Source organism: Cynocephalus volans, chromosome 6, assembly GCF_027409185.1.
Source record: "Cynocephalus volans isolate mCynVol1 chromosome 6, mCynVol1.pri, whole genome shotgun sequence".
Taxonomy (NCBI): Eukaryota; Metazoa; Chordata; class Mammalia; order Dermoptera; family Cynocephalidae; genus Cynocephalus; species Cynocephalus volans.
Genome location: NC_084465.1, coordinates 128505617 through 128529263, shown reverse-complemented (window position 1 = coordinate 128529263; position 23647 = coordinate 128505617). Strand labels below are relative to the sequence as shown.

At 42.9% G+C, this 23647-nt stretch overlaps 1 protein-coding gene across 1 annotated transcript in view; it reads right to left on the bottom strand.

The window, feature by feature from the left end:
- The window catches only part of ITIH2 (inter-alpha-trypsin inhibitor heavy chain 2), a 37732-nt gene that overhangs the window by 8413 nt on the left and 5672 nt on the right, over positions 1-23647 (bottom strand). The window contains exons 5-16 of the mRNA XM_063100735.1: positions 21643-21747; positions 19510-19672; positions 15539-15646; positions 14715-14843; positions 12543-12659; positions 9169-9337; positions 8447-8572; positions 6430-6611; positions 5382-5567; positions 4865-5004; positions 3230-3399; positions 998-1135 (exon numbers count right to left, since the gene is read on the bottom strand). Of these exons, the coding sequence (XP_062956805.1) occupies positions 998-1135; positions 3230-3399; positions 4865-5004; positions 5382-5567; positions 6430-6611; positions 8447-8572; positions 9169-9337; positions 12543-12659; positions 14715-14843; positions 15539-15646; positions 19510-19672; positions 21643-21747 (1733 nt within the window). The remainder of the gene's footprint in view (positions 1-997; positions 1136-3229; positions 3400-4864; positions 5005-5381; positions 5568-6429; positions 6612-8446; positions 8573-9168; positions 9338-12542; positions 12660-14714; positions 14844-15538; positions 15647-19509; positions 19673-21642; positions 21748-23647) is intronic.

Below are 23647 nucleotides of genomic sequence, written 5' to 3'. Positions count from 1 at the left end.
CCCCCTGAAATCATTCACAGAAAGGATTTTTTAAGACTGAGTTAAACTGGGATTTTTAAAATACACTATTAAAAACAAACAAACAAAAAAATAATATACGTAGTTATACAGGAAACAACACGAAAGCATTTTTGATCGTAAAATGTATATGTAGCTCCTAATCTCTAATACTAACGTCCATTTACTGAGTGACTATTACGTGCTATCTCTTTAGAAATAGTTTCACATTTAATCAACAACCTAGCTGTCAATATGTATCTAAGTATCATTATGCCTATTTTCAATTCGAAGTACATGAAGAGCAGACACATTAAGGAACTTGCTCAAGTTCATACAGATGGTGTGAGCTCCAAAGAGAATGTTCTTTCCACTGACACCCCTCTCACATGAGGACCTTGGCCCTCTCTCATGGGAGAAGCATTTCTTGCATTCCACAGAATTAACCTCCTACAGTTGGAAACAGAGAGCTATGGACTGAATTGTCCCTCCAAAATTCGTAGCTTGGTGTGACGGTATTTGGAAGATGGGGCCTTTGGGAGGTCAGTAGGTTTAGATGAGGTTGTGAAAATGAGGATCTCATGATGAGATCAGTATCCTCATAAGAAGAAACACCAGAGAGCTCTTTATCTCTCTCTCTCTCCCGGTGTGCCCACAAGGAAGAGGCCATGTGAGCACCCGGTAAGATGATAGCTGCCTACAACCCAAACCAAGAGGCCTCAGAATGAAACCTACCCTGTTGGCACCTTGATCTTGGACTTCCAGGCTCCAGAACTATGAGGAATAAATGTCTGCTGTTTAAGCCACCCGTTCTGTGTAATTTTGTTATAGCAGCTCCAGCAGACTAATGCATGGAGTGATCTTCTTTCAACGGAAGGCAAGGATGCCTATAGGAGTCACCTAGTTTACCAGGACACAGTGACTGTGTTAATGTACACAGTGTTCCAAGTATTACAAGTGGTTGAGCAATGAGATGCGGAGCAATGTGGAAGCTCTTTACCTCTCATCACATGTGGAGGGGGTGTGGACTCCAGCACCTGGGCTCCTTCTGCACGCATTGGCACCACTGGCGCTGGTGAAGGGTTGGCCCAGGATGGGATGGAACCTGGAGCAACTTTGCTGCCATAATACAGGGCACCTGTGTAGAAAAACCTGCATCCATTAGTTTCCAGGTTTACTTCTGCATGGAAATTGCTTACAATGTTAAGAAACTGTTTTATGCAGCCTTCAGGGGTACTCAGCTAAGGTTTTCTCACCCTATTTTTATTCTAGAGTTCTCTCTCTGGCTCCCTCTGCATCCTGCTGGTGGGGGTGGGGGTGGAGGTGGGGCTGCTGCACTATGGTTCTCTCAGGAGTCCGGAACCTGAACAAGGGGCGCAGTGTGAGAATCCGTTCTGCAGGGCTGGGTAAGGGCCCATGCCTTCAGCATAGGTCGGGAGATGATGTTCAGAAGTCCTAGTTACTGTGGGCATCTTCTGGGGTCTGTCACTCACCAAACAACAAGCTGAGCAATTTAGTTTCCCAAAGAGGTTCCCCTACTGGGAGAGAAATGTTGCACTACAAAAAATGTTTATTTTGCTTTCTGATATTTGGTCAATCTCTCTTTGAGAAACATATGCCAGCTTCCCAAGGTCAGTTTCTCCCTAGATCAATTTAGCTTTGAGACTCCAGGCTATTGTGACTGGGAACTCAGAGGCCAGAATTTCTTGAACCCTGGACCAGTGCGGTAAACTTGGCATTGCACTTGAACGAAATTAAAAAATGCTGAAAATGATCCCTCCAGTGTATGCAGATGAATCCCGAGAATGTGTATTGATTGGTCCAGTCCCTATGAAAGAGAGGAAGGGGAGTCTAATAAACAGAGGTCTTTTGCCCTTGGTCGTATCTAGAAACTTTCTACAGGATACAGAGAACATGGACAGTTTTTAAGGTAATTTCTAGATTTTCAGCTTCAATATATACTCTTTCCTAAGAAAACCCCTCTCTCCTAGTTTACAAACAGAAGGCATGCCTCCCCTCACCAGCATCCCCCAGAAACCTAAAACCAAAATCTCCTTGCAAGTCACATGGTTTCCAATTCTTTTCTTTCAACAAAATTGGAGAAGGGCTTGAGTTGTCTGCTGATAGATTATCAAACATTTTTGAATGTTAGATTCAACTAGATCTAATTATCTGTGCCAGCAAGTTATCAGGTACAGGTTTATCAGGACTTATGCCTATAACAATTTTTTAAAAAGTAGATTCGATGCTGAATCCTGTCTCTTTCAGTCTATCCTTAAATAATATTTACCCATGGATTCATGAAAAAACACTCAGCGACATTTTTCTCATTAAGAGATTATTTCCACTCAAATTTTACTTCTTATGTATATGAAAATGTATAATGTATTTATTTTGATCAATTGTCCACTAATGGTAATTTTTTTTTTTTGACCGTTAAGGGGATTGCAACCCTCAGCTTGGTGTTGTCTGCACCACGCTCAGCCAGTGAGCGCACCGGCCATCCCTACATAGGATCCGAACCCGCGGCCTTGGCGCTACCAGCGCTGCACTCTCCCGAGTAAGCCACGGGGCTGGCCCTACTAATGGTAATTTTAATAAAACTCAATCCAGAAGAAAATTTTGAACACTCAGAACCTACGGTCACAATGTTTAAATTTGAAATTTAAACAAACATAAGCAAAAAACTTTTTAACAAAATAAGCAAACATATTTTTCTTGTAGGAAAATAGGTGATCAATAAAAGACTTACATGCATAAAAATGTATTACATTAGGATATGGTTCTTTTACGAAAGTGGAATGGAAATACAAGTTCAACTAGAAAATAAGAACAATATAAAATTTCCAATAATTAAAACAGAATTTGTTGATGTATTTTTTTTCTATATGGATGATGGTGAGTATCAAATTAGGTTTTCTATTTCATTGGATACATTATTTAAAACAATGATATAACAATTTTATCGTAAAAGGTCAATATTTACAGTACGCCAGAAATATATTAGTTGAAACTATTTAAGCAAGATGAAAAGTTTTAAATGTGAGCAAAACTGTCTAGAGATCACAGCAATAAACCATCCTCAAAGCAAGTTGACAGGAGGAGCTGGGCAGGAGGGACATAGGGCTGGGGGCAGGAAATGGGTTGCAGGGGCAGGGCAGATGCACTGTGACTTTGATGCAGGACAGGACAGGAGCCCTGTGATACTTCTCCACCAGGTGGAAACACTGACCTGAACAGCAGGATTGGTCAGGTGGCGGGGAGTCGGCCAGCATGCGCTCATCCCCCGCACTGTTCTCAATCACCATCGCAGTGAGTGGGGTCACGATGTGATGATCTAGAGACATCTGCAGGATTGATCTTGTGATTTTCTTTTTGGCGGCAGCGGTAGGAGCTAGGCTTCTGTATTCAGGAAATAGAGATGTTATAGGACATCACTGTATATATAAGGATGAACTCCAGTCCTGCAAGCCCCTCCCCCCACCTTACTCCTGGTGTCCAACCAGGACCTGGGGTGGCGGGGGGCAGGCAGACAAGGTAAGAAGGAAACAGAACTGGCTTCATGAAGTTTAGCATTTTATCTAGCTATGCAGTGCCAAGGGATTTTTTTTAAAGATACTATTTTTTTATAACAGTTTTAGGTTCATAGTGAAATTGACCAGAAGGTACCAAGATTTCCCATATACCCCCTGCCCCCACGCATGCACAGCCTCCCCCACTATCAACACCCCCTGCCAGAGTGGTGCATTTGATACAACCAGTGAATGTTCGCTGACACATTGATATCACCCAAACTCCACAGTTTGCATTAGGGCTCACTCTGGGTGTTGTACATTCTATGGGTTTGGACAAATGCAGGATGGCATTTATCCAACATTGTAGTATCATACAGAGTAGTTTCACTGCCCAAAAAATCCTTTGTGCTCCACCTAGTCATCTCCCCCCCCAGCTCCAACCCCTGGCAATCGCTTGTCTTTTTACAGGGATTTTTTTTTTTAAAGTCAATATTTAACTTCTGAAGCAATTTGCTCTATGCCTTTAAATACATCCAGTGTGCTGTCAAAGGGGCAGGAATATTTCTCACTTAATTCAAAGCCACAGCATAATCTTATTGAAAGCAGGGATTTTCTCCGAGAATCCAGTTACACAACTGTATTTCATCTTCCCACCCTAGCTCAGATGACCCTGTTCCATCTTCCTGAGAATCTGATCTAATAGGTGGAGTGGGGCTTGGCAGTGGTCATTTTTATCAACCCCTGTGTAATTCTGATGCAGGCGGTCAATGAACCACACATCCCTCTAGCGATACAGTTTCTGTGTTGGAGAGTGAGACACAGCTCGGCTGAGCAGCCGCAGGAGGGCATAGGTGAGGGTTCAGCCACCTGGATGACTCTCACAGATGTCCTATTGAGTGAAGCAAGCCAGGTACAGAAGAATACACACTGCACGATTATATGAAATTTAGTAACAGGCAAAACTAATGGATGTCGACAGACGTCAGAACAGCGGCTCCCACCGGGGGTGGGGGTGGTGCTGAGTGGGAAGGAGAACGAGGAAACCCCCAGTGGTTCTACATCTGGATCTGGGTGGTGATTGCACGGGTGATATATGTAAAAATTCATTAAACTGTGCACTTAAAATTAATGTACTTCACACACTGACCATAGGTTATACCTCAATGAAAAAGAAAAAAGAGTGAACCCAGCTTTAGCTAAAGTGTTCAGAACCAGTGGAAGTTGATAATCCAAACCCGTATTAATTTTCTGCCTTTCTGGGTTCCAAACTCTTTTTGTATGTTCCTCAAATATTCAAGGTCAACATCTCACTTTTGCAAATCCCTGTGGTGTATATACTCTCCTCTTCTTACCGCTCAGCTAGCAGTTGGTTGATTGTTAGATATGCCCACAATTTCTTGGTGAAATCAGGATCTGCATGCTTGTCTTTTGATAGAAAATCCTCCAAGTCGTCCATCTGGGCCAGCGTTTCCAAGACTAACTCGGTGTTGGCCTAGACGACAGAAGGTTCAGTTGAAAGGCACAGCGGGTCGGGGGAGCAGAATTATAGTTCATCCATTCCTGTTTTTAGTACCCCCTGTGAGTGAAGCAGAGAACCGTGCACTTTAAGGGGAATACAAAAGGAATGGAAGACAGCTTCTGTTGAGCAAGTAAGTGCATTTCTCTGGAGGTTGGGATGGGGATTGGGGGGAAAGGTAAGAATTTACAGAATAGTTGGGAAGATGGAAGGGATGTCCTCTCCTTCACCTATTGCTTTCATTCTATGCACATAATTCCGGGAATGCAGAGTCTTAGCCTGTTGACATAGAAGGTGGACTGCATCCAGGGGACCAATTAGTGTTTTTAGAATAAGCAGATAAACAGAAGTACCGAAGTGGCGGTGATAATGCTCTGGATTTTCTCCAACTTATCGGGGTCAAATTTTCCTGCCACCACAATCTCCGAGCCTCCAAAATAATTATGGAAACTGTTCTGAGTGACATCTGTTACTGACGAATGGGGATAGTTGAACTGAACATTCCGGAGCAATGGTGTAGAGACCTGGTTGTAGAATTTCTACAATTCATAAAAAAAGAAGGAGAGAGAGAGAAAGCATTATTTTCACACCACTTTGTAGGTCTAAAGCATTTTTTTTTCTGAGATTCTTCAAATGCTTAGAAGGTACCTCTCAATTTATTCCCACAGTATCTCCGGGACAAGGGAAAATGCTCGTAATTATCAGATGAAAAAAACTGAGGCAAAGACTTATTAAGAACATGAGCCGTCATTTAAGACGCCAGCATTTTTTTTTTCTTTCTGTTATGATCAGCATGAAAAACTCATGGACACTCAATCATGAAAGTTGGCTGGGTTGATGATACAGGACAGAACCTTATCCTTCACCCGTCCCCAAGTCTGAAGATAATGCCCGACACTGACAGAGGGTGGGGGGAGGTATGTTCTTTTCCTACATCTTTTTCTTGCCCATTTAGTCAACATAAACAAGTAATTTGTATCTTTTATATTTAAGGAAATGTACGGGCCACAGTGTGATCTCTCTTACATTATAAAACATTGATATCCGAGATGCCAATGCACTTTAAAGGGAAAACAGGTGTCCATGATGGTAAGGAGACCAACTGCTCAGGGGACTGGAAAGCCCCAAGGTGACCAGATGGTGCCACCAAAGACTTTTTTGTTCAGGGCGTAGGGAAGTGTGTACCCATCACCTTACTGACTCACATCTCACTGTAGTGCAGAAAGACGAGGGGTGATGGGGGATGTGTGACAAAGGAATTGAACACTTTGGTCCTTGAGGCTGAATATGGCTGAAATAATGACAGTTTTGAGTTAAATTCAGCTGTCTTCTTTTAGGCATCAGAGAAGCGTAGTTGGATGATTTCGAGGTGGGGGGGGGAAGAACAGAAGAAAATGTCACCTTAAGCTGGGAAGCTGTGTCCTGGTTTCCATAAATCCTTTGAGCAATTCCACGGTTTTCATTGGATAGTCTTTTCAAAAAATCATAGTCAACGTCAAATCCCATCCCCAAACTGAACAAGGACACATTGTCTTGTATGTTCTGCTTCACATTTTTTTGAATATTTGACAATTTTAGCTCGCCTGAAGTGGGTGATGACAGAAAGAAAAGGAATGAGAAAGCAGTGTTATAAAGTTTCTGCAAAATCCAGGGAGGGAGGAGTTTAGCAAATTTTGTCAAAATTAAAAATGCACTTACCCTTTGACCCAGTATCTCTACTTGTAGGAGTTTTTTTACACATGCACTCACATGTTAAGATGAAGTTTGGGCAATGGTACTTTGCAACATTATTTGGGAATAGCAACATATTGGAAACAACTTAAATGTACACCAATAAGGGAGGTTGGTTAAATTATGGTATAGATTGTGAAGAACACAGAAAGTCTTTATGTATTTATATCAAATAATCTTAAAGTCACACTTTTAAAGAGGAAAAAAACCAAGGTAAATGTCTGTGTATGTGAGATGCATTTGTATACACGCATGCATGTATGTATGCATGTACGCGTGTATATGAATACGTACATATATATGTGTAAATATGTGTATAGGACACAGGTATGCATGAGCTATCTCTGGAAAGATACACGAGAAACTGGTAACCATTGGCTGACTCCAGGACAGGAACTAATGTTGAAGCATGGGGGTGAGAAACAGACTGAAATTTTTACCATATTTCCTTTATTCCTTTGAGAAAAACTTATTCAAACCTTGAATTTTAAAATTAATCTGATGGGGGAGACATTGAATCTACCACAAATACATATCAACTGTTCCTTCTAGTCTCACAATTAATGAAATGGTTGCTCTTATCTTTCTAAAACTGCCATTGTGCTAGGGGTTAAATGTGTCCCCCCAAAGTTCATGTATTGGAGACTTGACTCCCATCGTTAACAGTGTTAAGAAGGTAAGAAATCCTCTTATGGTATTTGAAAGGTGGGAGGTGATCTGATTTGAGGACTGTGCCCTCATGAATGGGTTGAGCATGGTTGTGATGGCTTTATAAGGAGAGCAAGTGAGAAGGTTAGCTCTCTGCTGTTCAGCCCACTCTCTTGCCGTGTGATACCCCAATCACCATGGGACTCTGCAGAGTTGCCACCAAGAAGGCCCTCCCCAGTTGTGTTCCCTGAACTGTAGACTTCTCTGCCTCCCAAACTATAAGAAATAAATTTTATTTCTTTATAAATTACCCAGTTTCAGGTATCTTGTTATAAGCAATAGAAATGAACTAATACACATTGTTAATGATCAGCTCACACAGTTTCATTCTCCTGAGCTGTGTCAGGCACAGGATAGATGTGGTCCTTGTCTACACACTCATGTAGCACAATCTAGCATTCACTATTACTTACGTTTGTCAGTATAAAGACCCAAATAAAACTAACAAAAAGAAAAATAGATAATAGAAGTGGGGAGATGCTGAAGCCATTTCGTAGATAAGAAAAATGACTAATTTAAAAGTTTTATCAGAGAGCAGTCATTTCTCCAGTTGCAGCTGGGGAAATGTGGAGAACAACAGAGAACATGTGACTGCAGCCTCCAGAGGTACCACTGGGCGATCTGGATAAATACTCATCATTCACAGCTCCCGCACATCATCTGCACACAACTTAAGTTGAGGAAGTAAAAGCATTTCACTAGCATCCATCAGCAATCCTCACAACATACTGTTAAAATTCAAACTCAAGCTCCACTCATGGTGGAGATGAAACCAAGGCGTTCAGGAGCACTACTGATGTCCCTGAGGTCTGGTTTAAGGGGCTGAGTGCTTCACGGTCAGAAGACTTCCTTTGGGATGCATGGGTTTAAAATATTTTAGAAACTCAGGCAAATGTCACAAGAGTTCCCATTTTAAGCAAATCACATTCCTGAGAAACGATGAAAATGTGTGTCAGGAGAAAATGGAGGTGGTACTTGCCTACGGTTGGATCTCCATCAGACACCAAAATGATAAGAGAGACTGAGTTGGGGTCCAACAATCCCAAGTTGTTGGCTTCATTCAAAATAAAGATTGCCCGCAGGAGTGCTTCGTTGATATTTGTGCCTGTTAAAGTAACATAATGTGCTGTTACACACGCTTTCTTTCCACACGCACACAAATCACATCTTGGATTCAGGTTCATCAGTCTGGTGATGATTTATGCATAATCTGTTTAACACCAAAATCATTCGACTGCTTTCCAAGTGACACAGATTTTGTTCAACCTGGTCAAGTGCCCCAAGTGCAGTAAAATATTCACTTTGAAGTAAACTATCCCTTTAGAGAAAGAATTATCTCTTTCAAGGCACCAGTCTGTCATTTTGTTAAAGATCAGATTTAAGTTACCTAAATCAGCCTTGCTGATATATTCTGAAGACAGTTACATTTATGCCACACAAGTAATAAAGAAGGCTAGTGTCACTTACTGAACCCTTTTCTGAAAAAGGTTGAAGGTTAGAAATGTGTGCGAGCTGGCTTATGTGTTGTACTTTCACCACGAAGTTAGTATCATCATTTACCAATAACCATATTATTTAAGGCAGACCATTGCAGACAGGGCAAAAAACACTGGGGGGGGGGAGGGGGGTAATGCTTCTTAAGTCAACCAAGACTTGAACCCTATGGAAGTATCTCACTGGGTTTTAGGCCAACCCACTCACCTCCACTGGGTTGGATTTTCTCAATATACTTCTTTGCATCCGCAGTCTGTGTTTTAGTAGCTGAAACTAAATCATTTTTCCAGGTCCGAACATTCTGGTTGAAATCAATCACGGAGAACTGGTCTTCCTCTCTGAGGTCATCCAATATGGTCTTCATTGCTTCCACAGTCTATTTCAAAATAGAATAAAGAAGGGTCTCTACATAAACTCTAAGCCTAAGAAGCAACTAGGAAGACCAATCATTGATCTGAGTCGTCTTTCAAGTACCGACTCAAGCTTTGTTCCAGAAAACCTCCTGAACCCACCTCAGACAACACAGAACACACCTCTCACTTATTTTCAACATTTATTATTGGCTTATTGATACTTAAACTTTTACTACCTAACTGTTATGTACAACTAGTTTGACTAGTCTTAGTTTAAGTTAAGGACCACAAACTTCAAGTGCTTGCTTAGTGGTGCCTGAAAATCAAATGTATTTCTCAGGTCCGTTTACTCAACTACTCTGCTAAACTATTATTTCTCATATTTTTTCTCTTCAAACCATCATCTTCCTCTTCCTCTGCCTCACCTAATGACCCTGATTTCTACTCCCCTGAAAAACAAAGCAATCAGAAGACAATTCCACAGACTCCCATCACCATAAAATCCCAACGAGCAATATTTGTACTCATACATTTTTCTCTCCTGCCTGGAAATATAGAACTAGCTGTTCTTCTACCGAATGCAAATCCATCTACTCAGGAACTGGGTTTCATTCCCTCTCATCTACTGAAGGACATGGCTCTAGCAATTGCCTTTTGCTTCTTACAATTCTCTCCTCTATTGGGCTATTTCCATAAACATGAAAACATGCTGTTATGTCTCACCCCTTTAAAAACCTTATTTTCACTCAATTTCTCCATTTCTCATCTTCCCTTTGCAATAAAATTCCTTGGGAGAATTGTCTAACCACAGTGTCTCCAAATCTTCTTTTCCTATTCTGTCTTAAACCTGCTCCATTCAGGTTTTCATCCCCATCACTTCACTGAATCTGCCCTTGGCAAGGTCACCAATGACCTTGATGTTGCTAAACCCAATGGACTATCCTCACATCTCGTGACACTCAACCTATCACCAGTATTGAACCAACTGCCCACATCTCCCTCCAGAGCACAACTTCCTCACTTGTCTTCCAGGGCCTCATACTCTTTTGGTTTTTCTCCCCCTCTCATTAGTTGTTTTTTTTTTAAGTCTCCATTGCTAGTTTCTCCTCTTCTCCTCAAATTCTTAATATTGAAATGCTCTACTGTTTGATCTTGATTCTCTTCTCCACCTCCTCCTTGGTGATCTCTTCTAGTCTCAATGCTGTACATGCCTGCTGCATGCTGATGACGCCTGGTTGTTTATCTCCATATCTCACTTTTGAAAACCAGACCTGTATAGCCAACATCCTCTTTGACATGTCCAACTTGGACGTTTAACAGACATCTCAACCTCAACATGTCCAAAACCAAAGCCCTGACACTTCCCACAATGTCTGGTTCTGCTGCTGTCTTTCCCAGCTCACCGGTGGCAAACTCCACCCTTCCAGTTGCTCAGGTTAAAAGCTGTGCAGTGTCTTTCAGCCTTCTTTTCTCCCCTGCACCTCACAGCAAACCCTTCAGGAAATACTGTTCATTCTACCTTCAAAACAGATTCCAGAATATAATCACTTCTGCCCACATCCACAGATGCCATCCGGGTTCACGCTGGTCTCTTCTCAATGAAGCAGCCCTTCAGTAACGTCAAATCATGTCGCTCATTCATTCATCCCCACACCCCTTCCCCACCAACAGCTCTCTGAGTATAAGCCAACATTCTGCTAACGACCTGGCAGGTCTTCCAAGACCTGCCCTGCCCCTTACTTATCAGGTCTCATCTCCCGCCCTCTCCCCCACTGGCCTTCTCTCTGTTCCTTGCACGTGCCTGGCTCACTTCTGACTAGATCCGCTGCATTGGTTCTTTCTGCTGCCCCCAGATATCTGCGCCACTCTCCCCTCACCTTCTGTGGGTTTCCTCAAAGGTCTTTTCAATAAAACCACCTATTTCAATGGCAAACTTATTTAAAATTTCATCTCTCTGCAATTGGCACTCCTGATGCCTAATATACCCCTCTTTTAAAAAAAGCAAAAACAAAAACACTTTTTTCATAACACCACGGTTGAACATACTCTTAAATTTACTTATTGTGTGTATCGTTTATTTTCTGTCCCACCCACCCCCAGAATTGAAGTTCCATAAGCCCCTGAGGGTAGGGATGATTTTTTTGTTTTTTCTTTTTATACTTTTGATCTATTTTGTTGATGAACTAAGTGCTTAACACATAGTAGGTGCTTCATAAATATTTGTTGAATGAATAAATGATGGAAAGAAGGAAGCCGTAAGTGAACCATTATATTAGAGCAGTGGTTCTCTACTGGGGGCAATTACTCCCCCCAGGGAACATTGGGCAATATCTGAAGTTGTTTTTGATTGTCATGACTGGGGAGGAGATTGTGCTACTGAAATCTCGTGGTAGACCAGGGATGCTACTAAACATCCCATAACGCATAGGACAGCACCACTACCCCCAACAAAGAACGACCCAGTCCAAAGTATCAATAGTGCCACAGCTGAAAAACCCTGTACTGGAGTATAAGCACAGGTGGGCAGGGTCCATACACGACATGGATTCCTTACAGATCCTAGAATAGTAGTGAACACTTGGGTGATCAAAATAGTTGTTGAGTGAATAACAGTAAGTTGATTGTTCGAATTGGTTGGATGGATAGACTGATGGATAAATTAAGAAATCTTCTTGTTTATTTTTTAGATTTGCATTTGTGCCATTTATCATTGAATAAGCCTATACTGAGCTCCAAACTGAAAGATATGGATCAGGATAGCCACTCTCAAGAAAGTACAACATAATAAGAAATAATATGCATATAATAATTTAAGAGTTACTTGTAAACAATGGCAAGATATTACAGAAAACTGTTATGCAAAAGAACCAAAAGAATAGGAGTGATCAGATGCCAGGTTAGAGGTTATGTAGAGATGAAATGTTTCAAAGAGGTGAGTTTTGAGGCGGTTTTTCAAGGAAATACTGAACACAGCATGGAAAAGAGAGGAAGAGAGAAAAGAGGAAGCAGGAAAGAGGGAGATGAGAAGAAAGGGAATTTTACAAGGGATGAATGACTAGAACACACAATAATCTCAACACTGGGAAGAGTCCACACCCTCAGTGAGTAACCATAGTCACTGAGTTTTGGTGCTAAGGGGGAGGAAGCGTTGAATGATTGCCTTGTTGGGAAGAGATCAAAGACGGGCAGGTAGTCCCACCCACCACTGCAAACGAGGGGGACACTCACTTGTTTCATTTTAACTCCCCACATCGAGCCACTAACATCAATAACAAAGAGGATGTTTTTGGGAATTGGGTGCAGGTTTTCAGGAGCAAAGAAGTGGACAAAATATCCATTGAATACCTGAAAAATAGAACATATTTGTGAGTCAAATCAGGACCAATGTTTAGAAGATAGAGAGATGGGGCCCTGGGGATGAAGAGAGGAGAGGTGAGTGATGGTGAGCAGAAGGGAGCTTGACACCCACCCATCCCTTCGTTTTCCTGCTGCTCCCTTCGTTCCTTTCCTGTGAGGATCCGTGCCTTCTCAGCAGAGTATTCCACTCCACTCTGCTCTGTTCTACTCCATTCCACTCTGTTCCACTCCACTCCACTCGACTCCACTCAGCTACACTATGCTCCACTCCATTTCTCTGTGCTCCAGTCTGCTTCACTCCACTCCATCCACTCCACTTCATTCCACTTCTTTCTGGTCCACTCCAATCTCCATTCCACTCCATTCCACTCCACTCCACTCTGTTCATTCCACTCCATTCCACTCCACTCCACTCCACTCTTTTCTACTCGACTCCACTCAGCTACACTATGCTCCACTCCATTTCTCTGTGCTCCACTCTGCTCCGTTCCACTCCAATCCACTCCACTCCATTCCACTTCTTTCTGGTCCACTCCAATCTCCATTCCACTCCATTCCACTCCACTCCACTCCACTCCACTCCACTCCACTCCACTCCATTCCACTCCACTCCACTCCACTCCACACCATTCCACTCCATTCCATTCCACTCCACTCCACTCCACACCATTCCACTCCATTCCACTCCACTCCACTCCACTCCATTCCACCCCACTCTGTTCATTCCACTCCACTCCACACCATTCCCCTCCACTCCACTCCATTCCATTCCACTCCACTCCACTCCATTCCACTCTCTTCCACTTGACTCCACTCAGCTACACTATGCTCCACTCCATTTCTCTGTGCTCCAGTCTGCTTCACTCCACTCCATCCACTCCACTTCATTCCACTCCACTCTGCTCTGTTCCACTCCAATCCACTCCACTCCATTCCACTTCTTTCTGGTCCACTCCAATCTCCATTCCACTCCATTCCATTCCACTCCACTCAGTCTTTACTGAGAGCCTCTGATCCAGGCATCCTGCTAACCCACAGTGAATCAGGCAGACTCTCTGCTCTCATGGGTCTCACAGCCAGTGGAGGAGACAGACACAAAGCAATTTTTAGCACAGTGTGTTAAGTGTCATGACTAGGAAAGTGAAGGGCTCCAAAAGAGCCCAGAGGAGGCAAATCTAACTCAGATGAAGCCTCAGTAGAGGCTTCCCCATCTACTCTGGGAAATGAGGATGAGCATGCAGTTAGCCCATGGGTGTAGGAATTGGGCTGGGTTGGGGATCAAGGGTGGGGAGGAGACTTCCGGACAGTGCAGAAGGACATTCCTGTGCCACTTTAGGAAATTTGGATTTTTCTCAAGGTTAATGGGAGGCCACTCCAGCTGGAATCCTGCCCACCCTTTTCGTCCCCTACTGTAGGCTCCAATGACAGGTTCGTATATTTTTCTTTCCACTGCCCTTTGGTTGCTTCTGTCCAGGACATTACAGTGTCCAGCTGCAGGGTATGTGGCTATGGCCTCCAAGACACTTCTCTGCCCTCTGTCCCTGGAGAGATTCACAGCCTTTTGATACACTGTAAGGGTTCTTACCTTAGCACAAAGGAAATGGAGATACACATCTAAGACATGACAAAAGGTGAAATGAAACCTTCCAAGAACTCTCACAATAAACCCTGACCCTGGAATTCACCACTGGCTCCAGATCCTTCTCTAGGCTCTGGTTGTGCCTCCTCACCCCATATTTTCTGTGCATTTTTTTTTTTTTATCATCTAATTGCAAAGGGTGTTGGGAGGTTATCCAAAATTCCCATTTGGTAACTTTCTATTGTTCTTCCTATGAGGCATAGAAGTGCCCTTCTGGGACAAGGGCAACCCGGTGACCCTGTACTTAGTTTTCATGACATAAAACATAATGCTTGGTGGCATATTAGAGAAATGTGATTTTAATCTCTTCTCTGCAGCCTCAACCCTTGGCTCAGCAGCCAGAAACTACCCACAGACCTTGGTGAACAGAGTTTGTCCACCAAGAAACAGTTCTTTGTCCGCACCTCGAGTTCACCAGCCTTCTCTTGTCTGTGCACATCATACATCACCACCAGCTCTCCATCCACCGCAGTCTCAGAGCACTTGGAGCATTTTCTTTGCTGCGCTACTGTGGGCCTGAAGGAGATATGCGCCTGGAAAGGACAGTGACGTTAGAGCCGGGGCTGTGCTCCCTCCCTCTCCAGAGGAGGCTCAACACTGCACCTGCTCATGCACACAGGGGAAGAGGTGTTGCCCAATGGCTCTGCTGCATCCAGTCAACACCAGTAGACCTGTTACTGATGGAAGGAACGGGGCCAGGGCTTTGGAGGGCAGTGTCTCGATGTCTGCCGGAGTGTGGTGCTGTTTGCCAGGTTTTGGGCCTTTAAAAAAAAAATTCAAAGCATTTTCTCCAACCACCATGGAAGGGGTTGCTACTAGCTCTGGGAGACATTTATGAAAGGTTCTTAAAGGAGTCTGACCTCTTCGTTGTTGGTTATCATTGGCAATGAAGGCAGAGAGAATTAAGCTGAATATTTCTTGTGATGATTAATGAAAATCTTCCATATATTATGTGAAAGCTGTTTTTAGCTACTGGTCAAGCAGATGCCTGAGGGAGAAATGAGGCTCCAAAAGGGACAGTCTCTGGTCAGCATAGAGTGACAATTGGGAGTATTGTTTTGTACATCCTGTGAAAGACCCTGGACTCTGTGCAGGGATCACTGTCCCTTCATCCAATGTCCTCAGCTCAACGCCGGACCTCTTTCTATTCTCCAGAGCACAGGAGGAGGACAGAACCCAGGAGCTAGTGGCCATTTAGACACTTGGCAACATGCAATGCTTACGGTACCTTCTGGTGTCCTTTAGATATGACTGGAACACCATCAAAATGACCTTCAAATGTGTCGGGAACATGAAGAAATCTTATTCCCTGAGGTTCAATAATCCACACGTCTACCTAGAGATGGGAGAGAAAAGTATTCAAAGCATTAAGTCTTTTAAGGCATTGTTAGTAGGAAGTAAATTTACTAATAAGTCCTCTGATGCTTTTCCCATCTTTGAGTTTCCCTGGTTCCATGATCACTTCCGTGAGTTCTTCAAATTCCCTGGGAGGTGACTCAACTCACCATGGAGGCTTACCCCCTTCTTGGCAACTCAGTATTCTCTTTCTATTACCTCATTCCCCTAGGATTTAATTCCCCTTTTTCATTCTATCCTACTCTTATTTATAAGAGCATTCATGTTGTTAGGGGAAAAAAGAAGAGGGAAAGCTATTATTGGGTTGTTCTGCATTTGCTCTGTAGCTCCATCAAAAACAGATTGTTTTCTTCATATCTGGGCATTTTTATTCCTTCTCTGTCCCCTTGCTTTGAACAAAGCTCAACAGAGGAAAATCTTTTTTGGTGACTCTTGACAAATCGTAGTCATAGCTGCCGTTTCTCAAAAGCTCATTATATTCTAAGTACAGTGCTGAGCATTTCACATGTATTAATTCATTTCACTCTCACAAATATTACTATTATTTGTTATTGTTATTATTTGTTATTTCTTATTGTACATGAAAAAACAGAGACTCAGAGTGACCCAGCCAGTAAGTGCAGAGAGAGAGAGACTTCAAACCCAGGGCCTGAACTCTTAATATTTCCCACCCTGCTGTTTGACTTTCAACAGCCCCAACTCCATCTTTTCACTTAGCATTGCCATGCTATGTTTAGGCCCCATGCCACAATACACTGTCTGTGTTTTCATGAGATGCCTCTCCATCTTTTTTACATACTCATTTAAATGTGAGATCATCAGACAGTGTCCGGTGCACACACTGGTTTCCTTGCTCCTCTTCCTCATTTAGGATCACTAGCCACAGTGATGAACTATCATCACCTTGGAAGCCCCTGGTTTTGGAATCATGCCTGTTTTTTCCCTATAAGTTTTTCTTGTTTAATCTGCTTTCCTAAAGTCATAGGTGCTGGTATGAGCAGAGCCAACATTTTCTTTCTTAACCAAGAAAAAATTACACATTCCAGCATAAGATGTGAACTTAACTTGCCTCCAAGATTCCTGCTATCTCCAAAAGATCAGCTGGCTTTCCATATTGGCAAGAACTAAGCCTATGCAGAATCAGGTAGACCAGATGTCTCAGGAGAGTCTGACCAAGACATTACTGGTAGATAATGGAGTGGCTGTTAGGGGAAAGGGAAGAAAGTCCAGGGAAGTTGCAGAGAAAAGGGGCCTTTGCTTTCACTTTTTCACAACATTCTATCTGTAAATGAGCATAAGGTTCTCAGAACAAGGTTTGCTCCCTCCACAAGAGGATGCAAAGGGAAGGACTTTCCCCTACAATTACAGACATTCCTAACAATCCTGTGTTCAGTTTGGTGCTCAGCCCTGCAGTCAGGTGGGACCCACTGGTACACTAAGCACTTGGGGGCATGCGCCTGAGGCCCTGCAGCTCATTCTGCTGAGAGGTTGGGACCAGGCCACAGTGGTCTGGAGCCCCTCACCATATTTGCTTGTCTTTCTGTAGGAAACATAAGAATTGGAATAAAAAGCTTTCCCCAAACTTGATACATCAAGAAAGGTGTGAAAAGACATCGAATTCTCCTTGATTCCTGTAAGAGAAATGTATTTCCAATTGGGTGGCCCTTCTGATGGTGATTAGAAAGCTTTCCTGGAATAAAGACAAGGAAAAGGTCTATAATTTTATGTCTTCTCCTCAATTTATCTCTGGATAAGATCAAACCTCTTTGGAAATGGATAAATTTCATAGAATATTAGAGGTGGAAAATACCATAAAGATCATTCAGTCCAACCCTCCTATTTCACAGATAAAAGAAAATTAAGGCCAGAGAGGAAAAATGCCTAGATCCCATAGCTAGTTAGTGCCAATTCTGGGTCAGAACTCAGGAAACTTGCCTCTTTGCCTAACACTTTCTAATATACCAAAACCCCTGTCTGTCCTATTTTTAAAATGAGGAATTCCTAAGAGCATGGGAGATTTAAGAGTAAATAAAATGTCAGAAATGTAAGAAAGATTTATGTGCTACCTGATGTGTGTGATAAGAATCATTTTCTCCAAGGAACCAAACTTAAGTTCCTGGATTCATAGCACAGAATGTAGTTTTAGATGCAGTCAGACCTAGACTCAAACCCTGATTTCTTTTTAGCTCTGTGACCTCAGACAAGTCTATTGAATCTCATTTTCGTGTGTGTAAATTAAGTACAATGACATCCACCTAATGAGTTGTGGTGAGGATTCAATGACATAATAGGTATAAATACCTTGCCCAAAATATTACAGAAGACAAGTATTTTCATATCATTCACTCGGTTATTATTATTGTCATCAACAATCTCAAAAATTGCCTTCTTACAGGCTAGATATTAGCCACATCTAACCGGTAGCCTCATGCTTTTTAGCATCAAGCAAGAGAGTGGGGGTGACTGGCACACATTCATCTTCATGACTGGAAAGATAACCAGGACCATGTGTTTAGTGGTGTAGGGCATCTTGGCCACCTACTTGCCTGGCATGGGGCTGCATTTGGCTGGAGGAAAGGCATCTTTTTCTAATTCACACAAAGCCATTGCATGTGCTAGGTATGGCCCAGAAAAGAACTCAACAACATATACCCTGATACTCCACTGATGCCAAACGGTGAACATTGTTGATCAGATATGCAGCATTTCAAATTGGAATTAAATTTCATCACAATTCATCCCCTTTCATCTTCCACGTCTATGAACAATTCACGAGCTGTCTGCTTCACTTTGCCGTCTGTCTGATGGAGAGGTACGTGGGATGTGTACTCTCCTAGGTTTCAGCTAGCTCTGCCTCTTACACAGAATGTCCGTTGCCACAAAGACTGGAGCAAAGAAAAGCCCTTTTCAGTGTTTCAAGTAAGAGATGAAGATGACAGCAAAGGTGAGTTGAAATCAATAGTCAGCCAGCCAACGCCGAAGGCTTTGCTCCTCTGGGCCGATGATAGCTGGGGAGGCAGAAGATGACTAACTTGACGGTCATTGAGCTTCTGCTATTTGCCACCTATTCCTGCAAGTTCATCTCACTTACACCTAAGGAACAGAGGTTCCCTTTTTACAGATGAGGAAGTGGAAACTCAGGATAACTTGTCCCTGAATATTAGTGTCGTGGGTAAACAGTGGCCACCCCAGAGTTATGCCTAATTCAAACTCCTGGAACCTGTGAATGTGAACGTATTTGGAAAAAGGGTCTTTGCAGATGCAGTGAAGTTCAGGATTGTGGGAGGAGGTCATCCTGCATTACCTGGTGGGCCCTAAATCCAGTGACAAGTGTTCTTATGAGAGAAAGACAGAGGGAGATTTGAGATGCTCAGAGGGGGAGGCGATGTGACCACAGAGGAGGAGACTGAAGAGGAAAGGCTGCAAGGTCACATGCCAAGGGGTGCCAGCAGCTGCCGGTACCAGAAGCAGCAAGAAACAGACTTTCCCCAGAGCCCCCCAAGGGAGTGTAGCTCTGCCAACCCCCAATTTCAGACTTCGGTGAGAGAGAACATTTCTGTTGTTTTGGCTGCACAGTTTGTGGTCCTTTGTTAGTTATGTCAGCTCTAGAAAACTGTGCAGCTGAGGAGGAGCCCAGCTGCCACTGAAATCTGTAAGGAAGGGGCATGGCTGACTCCAAACCCAGCACCTCATCCAAACCCAGCACCTCATCAGTGCACCACATGGCCTTGCACAGCTGCGTGGCATCAACACCACGAATAGTGGTGACAAAGAGAAACTCGAAATCAGAGACAGGGCCCGTGAAAGGAGGGTGTCACTTTCCACCTACAAATCCCTGCTCACCTCCAGGTGTCTGGCCAGCCGTCCGGGCTGCAGGTGAAGTCTGTGTTCGTAGGATCCCAGCTTCCTCCACTTCGCCTCCTGGTAATGAAGCTCGAACTCCACCTTTGCCCCAGGGAGGATGTTCACCTCGGTTTGGAAGTTCTCCATATCAAGAGCACTGCTCCTAAAGGGGCGAGGCCCCAGCATCGGTCATTACATGCACCATAGAGGCACACGACCCAGAATCTGAGCAGGGGGCGTGTAGAATTTCCAGGGTGATCTGACCGGCTCAGTTCATGAAAATGAAGAGTAGAGGCAATAGAGTTAAGTGTAACTTCTAGATAAATTTAATCCCACCAAGAACTTCACTCTCCTCTCCTGCCTGATCTTTTGCTTCTGGAGCGTCTTACTGATTTGAGTGTCATCTGCTCAAAGCTACCAGTGATGGTCCCTATTCTGTGCCAGGCGTTTAACATACATCATCCCTGATATAGTAGCTCTGCAAGATGCATGTCATTACTCTCATTTTCCAGATGATAACAAGTGAGACTCAGGAAGATAAGGGACATGCTCAGGACCCCATGGCTAATCAATGGTAGGACCAGGACTTAAGCCCCAGTTCAGATGACCCCAAAGACCGCACACATTCCCTATACTGAATTTGAGACTCATTCTAGAATTCTTTACATTTTTGAAGGTCTTCAGAAAGAAGAAATCTATTATTTCATCAAACTGAGTACATATTTCCAGCAAAAGGCCTTATTTCATCACTATACATATCGAGTACAATGTGATCATTGAACTTGAGGTGTTTATGGTTTTAAAGAGAAAACAGTGGAATTATCCCATGAGGGTGATTTCAGCTTAAGATAAATAATGACTGACTTTTTAAAATGAAATAACTAAGTAAGCAAGGTGGGATTGTGCCTAATCAGCCCATCGGGGATCAGGGAAGTATTGCAAGCCACAGTTTGGGATACTGAGTAGATGAAGAAAGAGATGCACATGGCTTGGTGCAAAGCTCAGAGCAGCGCATGCACGAGGGCCATGTTTATCTGAGGGGTGAGTGGAACTTGAGGTCTTTGCTCTCTGCTCTATCTCCAGGAGAGTTTCTGTTACAAATAAATATTTGTGGAGTGAATAAATGAATGGATGATGTGGTCAAAACGATGGGTAAAGAAGGCGAAATGATTCATAAAGATAAAACACCTGGAGGAGCTTACTCTGCTTGGAATTTCTTCTCTCCTTTCTCCACCAGGCTGAATTCTGTAAATTAATCTATTACGGCTCAGCTCAAACATCAGTCCTCTGTGAAGATTTCCTGGACCTCAAGACAGAGTTACACACGTGGCACTTAGAACTCCTGGAGCATCTTGCACTCTCTTTACATTAGCTCTTGTCCCACTATGGATGTCATACTCACTGGTCTCTGTCTTTGTCCTCCATGAGCCTGACCATTTGTTTCCATGTTGCTGCTGTCTCTAACAGAATAGGGTACAGAGTTGACATGTGATGCATTTTTGTTGAATGAACAAATGCATACATGAAATGAAAAGAATGTCAACTAAAGGTAACTTTCGGGATGTAGAGACGGAAGAGATGAGGAAAAAAAACATGGCAAGATTTTGCAGAAGATTTGATCTGCAGTGTAAGGAGTGAGATGTTGAAAATGTCTTTGAAGTATCTTGCTTGAGAGATTGCTTTTGTGAGGGTGGTTTGGCATTCCCAGTGTCTTATTTAAGATTATAAGAGGAAAAAAAAAAATTAGATAAGGAAGGCCCTATCCCACAAAAATAAGGCAGAATAAATCATTAAAATGAATTCTAAACTTTTTCCTCTCTCCCTATATTGTTTTGTAACAAGAGCCCCAATATTTTTGTAGTTCCTCTCCATGTTCTTTAGAAAAATCAGTGTTTATTTATAGAACATCCATCTTCCTGCAAGACAAGCAATATGAGCACAACTTATGTGACATCTCCCAAAATCCAGTGGTTGAACAGAGGCGTTTAGGGAAACAGAAACTGTGACACTTAATTCTGACTATGTTGCCATGTGCTTAGGTTTCGTGCCTTTCTGGAGGCTGGGTTGGGGGATAGGATGGGGGGGGAAGCAGCAATCGAAAGGAGAGGGCAGCTCGGTTCATTCAGTCCTTACCTTACCAATCCAGCCAGCTTGTCTTTGGCTCTTGCCTGTGCATAGAGAGCTCGGGCCACAGTTTTCTCCTTGATGGAACTAGTAAATGTAGTGCCATCTACAGTCCTAGAAAATGACAGAAGGCAGCCAGTTGGCTGGAATGGTAGTGTTAGCAAAACACATACACACACATGCACCAAGCAAACAATCCGGCAAGGTTGATTTATTGAGTGGGGGTGATGGCCATCCTGCATCTATAAGAAACAAGAAGGGAGACATGTGAGTAATTCAAGGATTTATTTGACAGTGTGGTTTGAGAGGGGCTAGATAGGCTACTATCCTAAAAGTTTTCCCTCATGTATTGTTGTTGGTGTTTAAATATTTTTCTCATTTTCAAATTTTATCCTTCAGATTAAGAGTTGTTCTCTTTGGGTATCCATCTTGAATGACACATATGACTATGAGAGGTGACTGATAAATCACTAATTATCTGACTTACATTTTTGCTTCATCAGATTGTTGTTCTACAAGTTAAGAATCTGGTGTAGCATGGGAGTATGCAGGGGACTGAATGTCTGTGTCCCCTGCAATATGCACCTGTTGAATCCTACCCTCCCAATATGATGGTATTAGAAGGTGGGGACTTTGGGAGATGATTAGGCCAGGTGGGTGGAGCCCTCATGAATGGGATTAGTGCCCTTGTGAAAGAGATGCCGGAGAGCTCTCTTATACCTTTCCACCATGTCTATAAACCAGGAAGTGAGCCCTCATCAGACACCGAATCTTCCAGCATCTCAATCTTGAACATCCCAGCCCTCAGAACTATGAGAAATAAATTTCTGTTGTTTTTAAGCTGCCGAGTCGATGGTGCTCTGTTCTAGCAGCTGAGCTGACGGAGGCAGCATATTACGTGCTCCTGCAAGGGTGGAGAATAAAGACAGAGGAGGTGCTGCTGAACCCTGTCATCTCTACAGTATCCCCCTTGGGGACCACGTCTTCTCTTTGCACCTCGTCCCTACCCACCTTACTTTTAGCTGGCTAGCACCTAATCCTTGCCAAGTAATAATTGGTCAGAGCAGTAGAATTACAGAAACAAACGGGAACTTATGGGACTCAAATGGACACTATCTCTCCCAAGGAGGAATTTAGAAATGTGTGAAGAAGTCTTTGGTGATTGTGATGACCAGGAGGTGCTCCTGGCATTTATGAGAGGACATCCCACAATGTGAGGGACAGCTCCACAAAAGAATTTTCCTGTCCCAAATGCCAATAGCACACATATGGAGGTGTACTTCTAGGTTTTCCCTTTTAGGTGAGAGAAGTCAGACCCCAGGAGACAAGTGACTTGCTCACTTGTCACATAGCCAGCTGGTCAGAGACAGAGCTAGAACAAGAGTCCCTGTGTCCAGGCCAGCACTCTTCCATCAAATTACACTCAGGCTCAAAGACAAAAGGAAATCATCTCCCTTGGTAGAATATTTGGGACCTTGATAAAAAGCCAGAAGAGATATTTTGGCTGGTAGGGAGGACTACACAGCGCATTTTAAATTGTGGCAAATAAGCAGCTATCTTCTCTGGTCCTGTAAATTCAGCTCTGCACAGAGGAAGACCAAAATAAATGTATGTCTCACTAGTCTATCTTTTGTTACCTCCAATCTTCTATGGAATGAGATGGGGTAGAAAAAGAAGAATAAAGGAAAACAGAAAGAAGAGAAACCTAGAATGAGTTCTGATTACGTGTTTTAAAAATAAGAATTTATTACAATAGTTTTAAATGTCATTTTTAGACATAGTGTCATATAACACCACTACAGAGAAACTTTTCCTTCTCCCTTCACTTTTTAGAAAAGGCTGACTTTAAAAAGTTATAAATATTTGAGCCAATTGAAAGGATACCAATTCAAAGTCACCTAGTGGTTTTTTCCACCTATCTTGTCCTGTGCAGAAAATATAGTTAACACAACTCTGCAGTTTTTAGCAGCCCAAGTGCCTGGTAATGAACTCTTTATTTTATTTATGCACAATT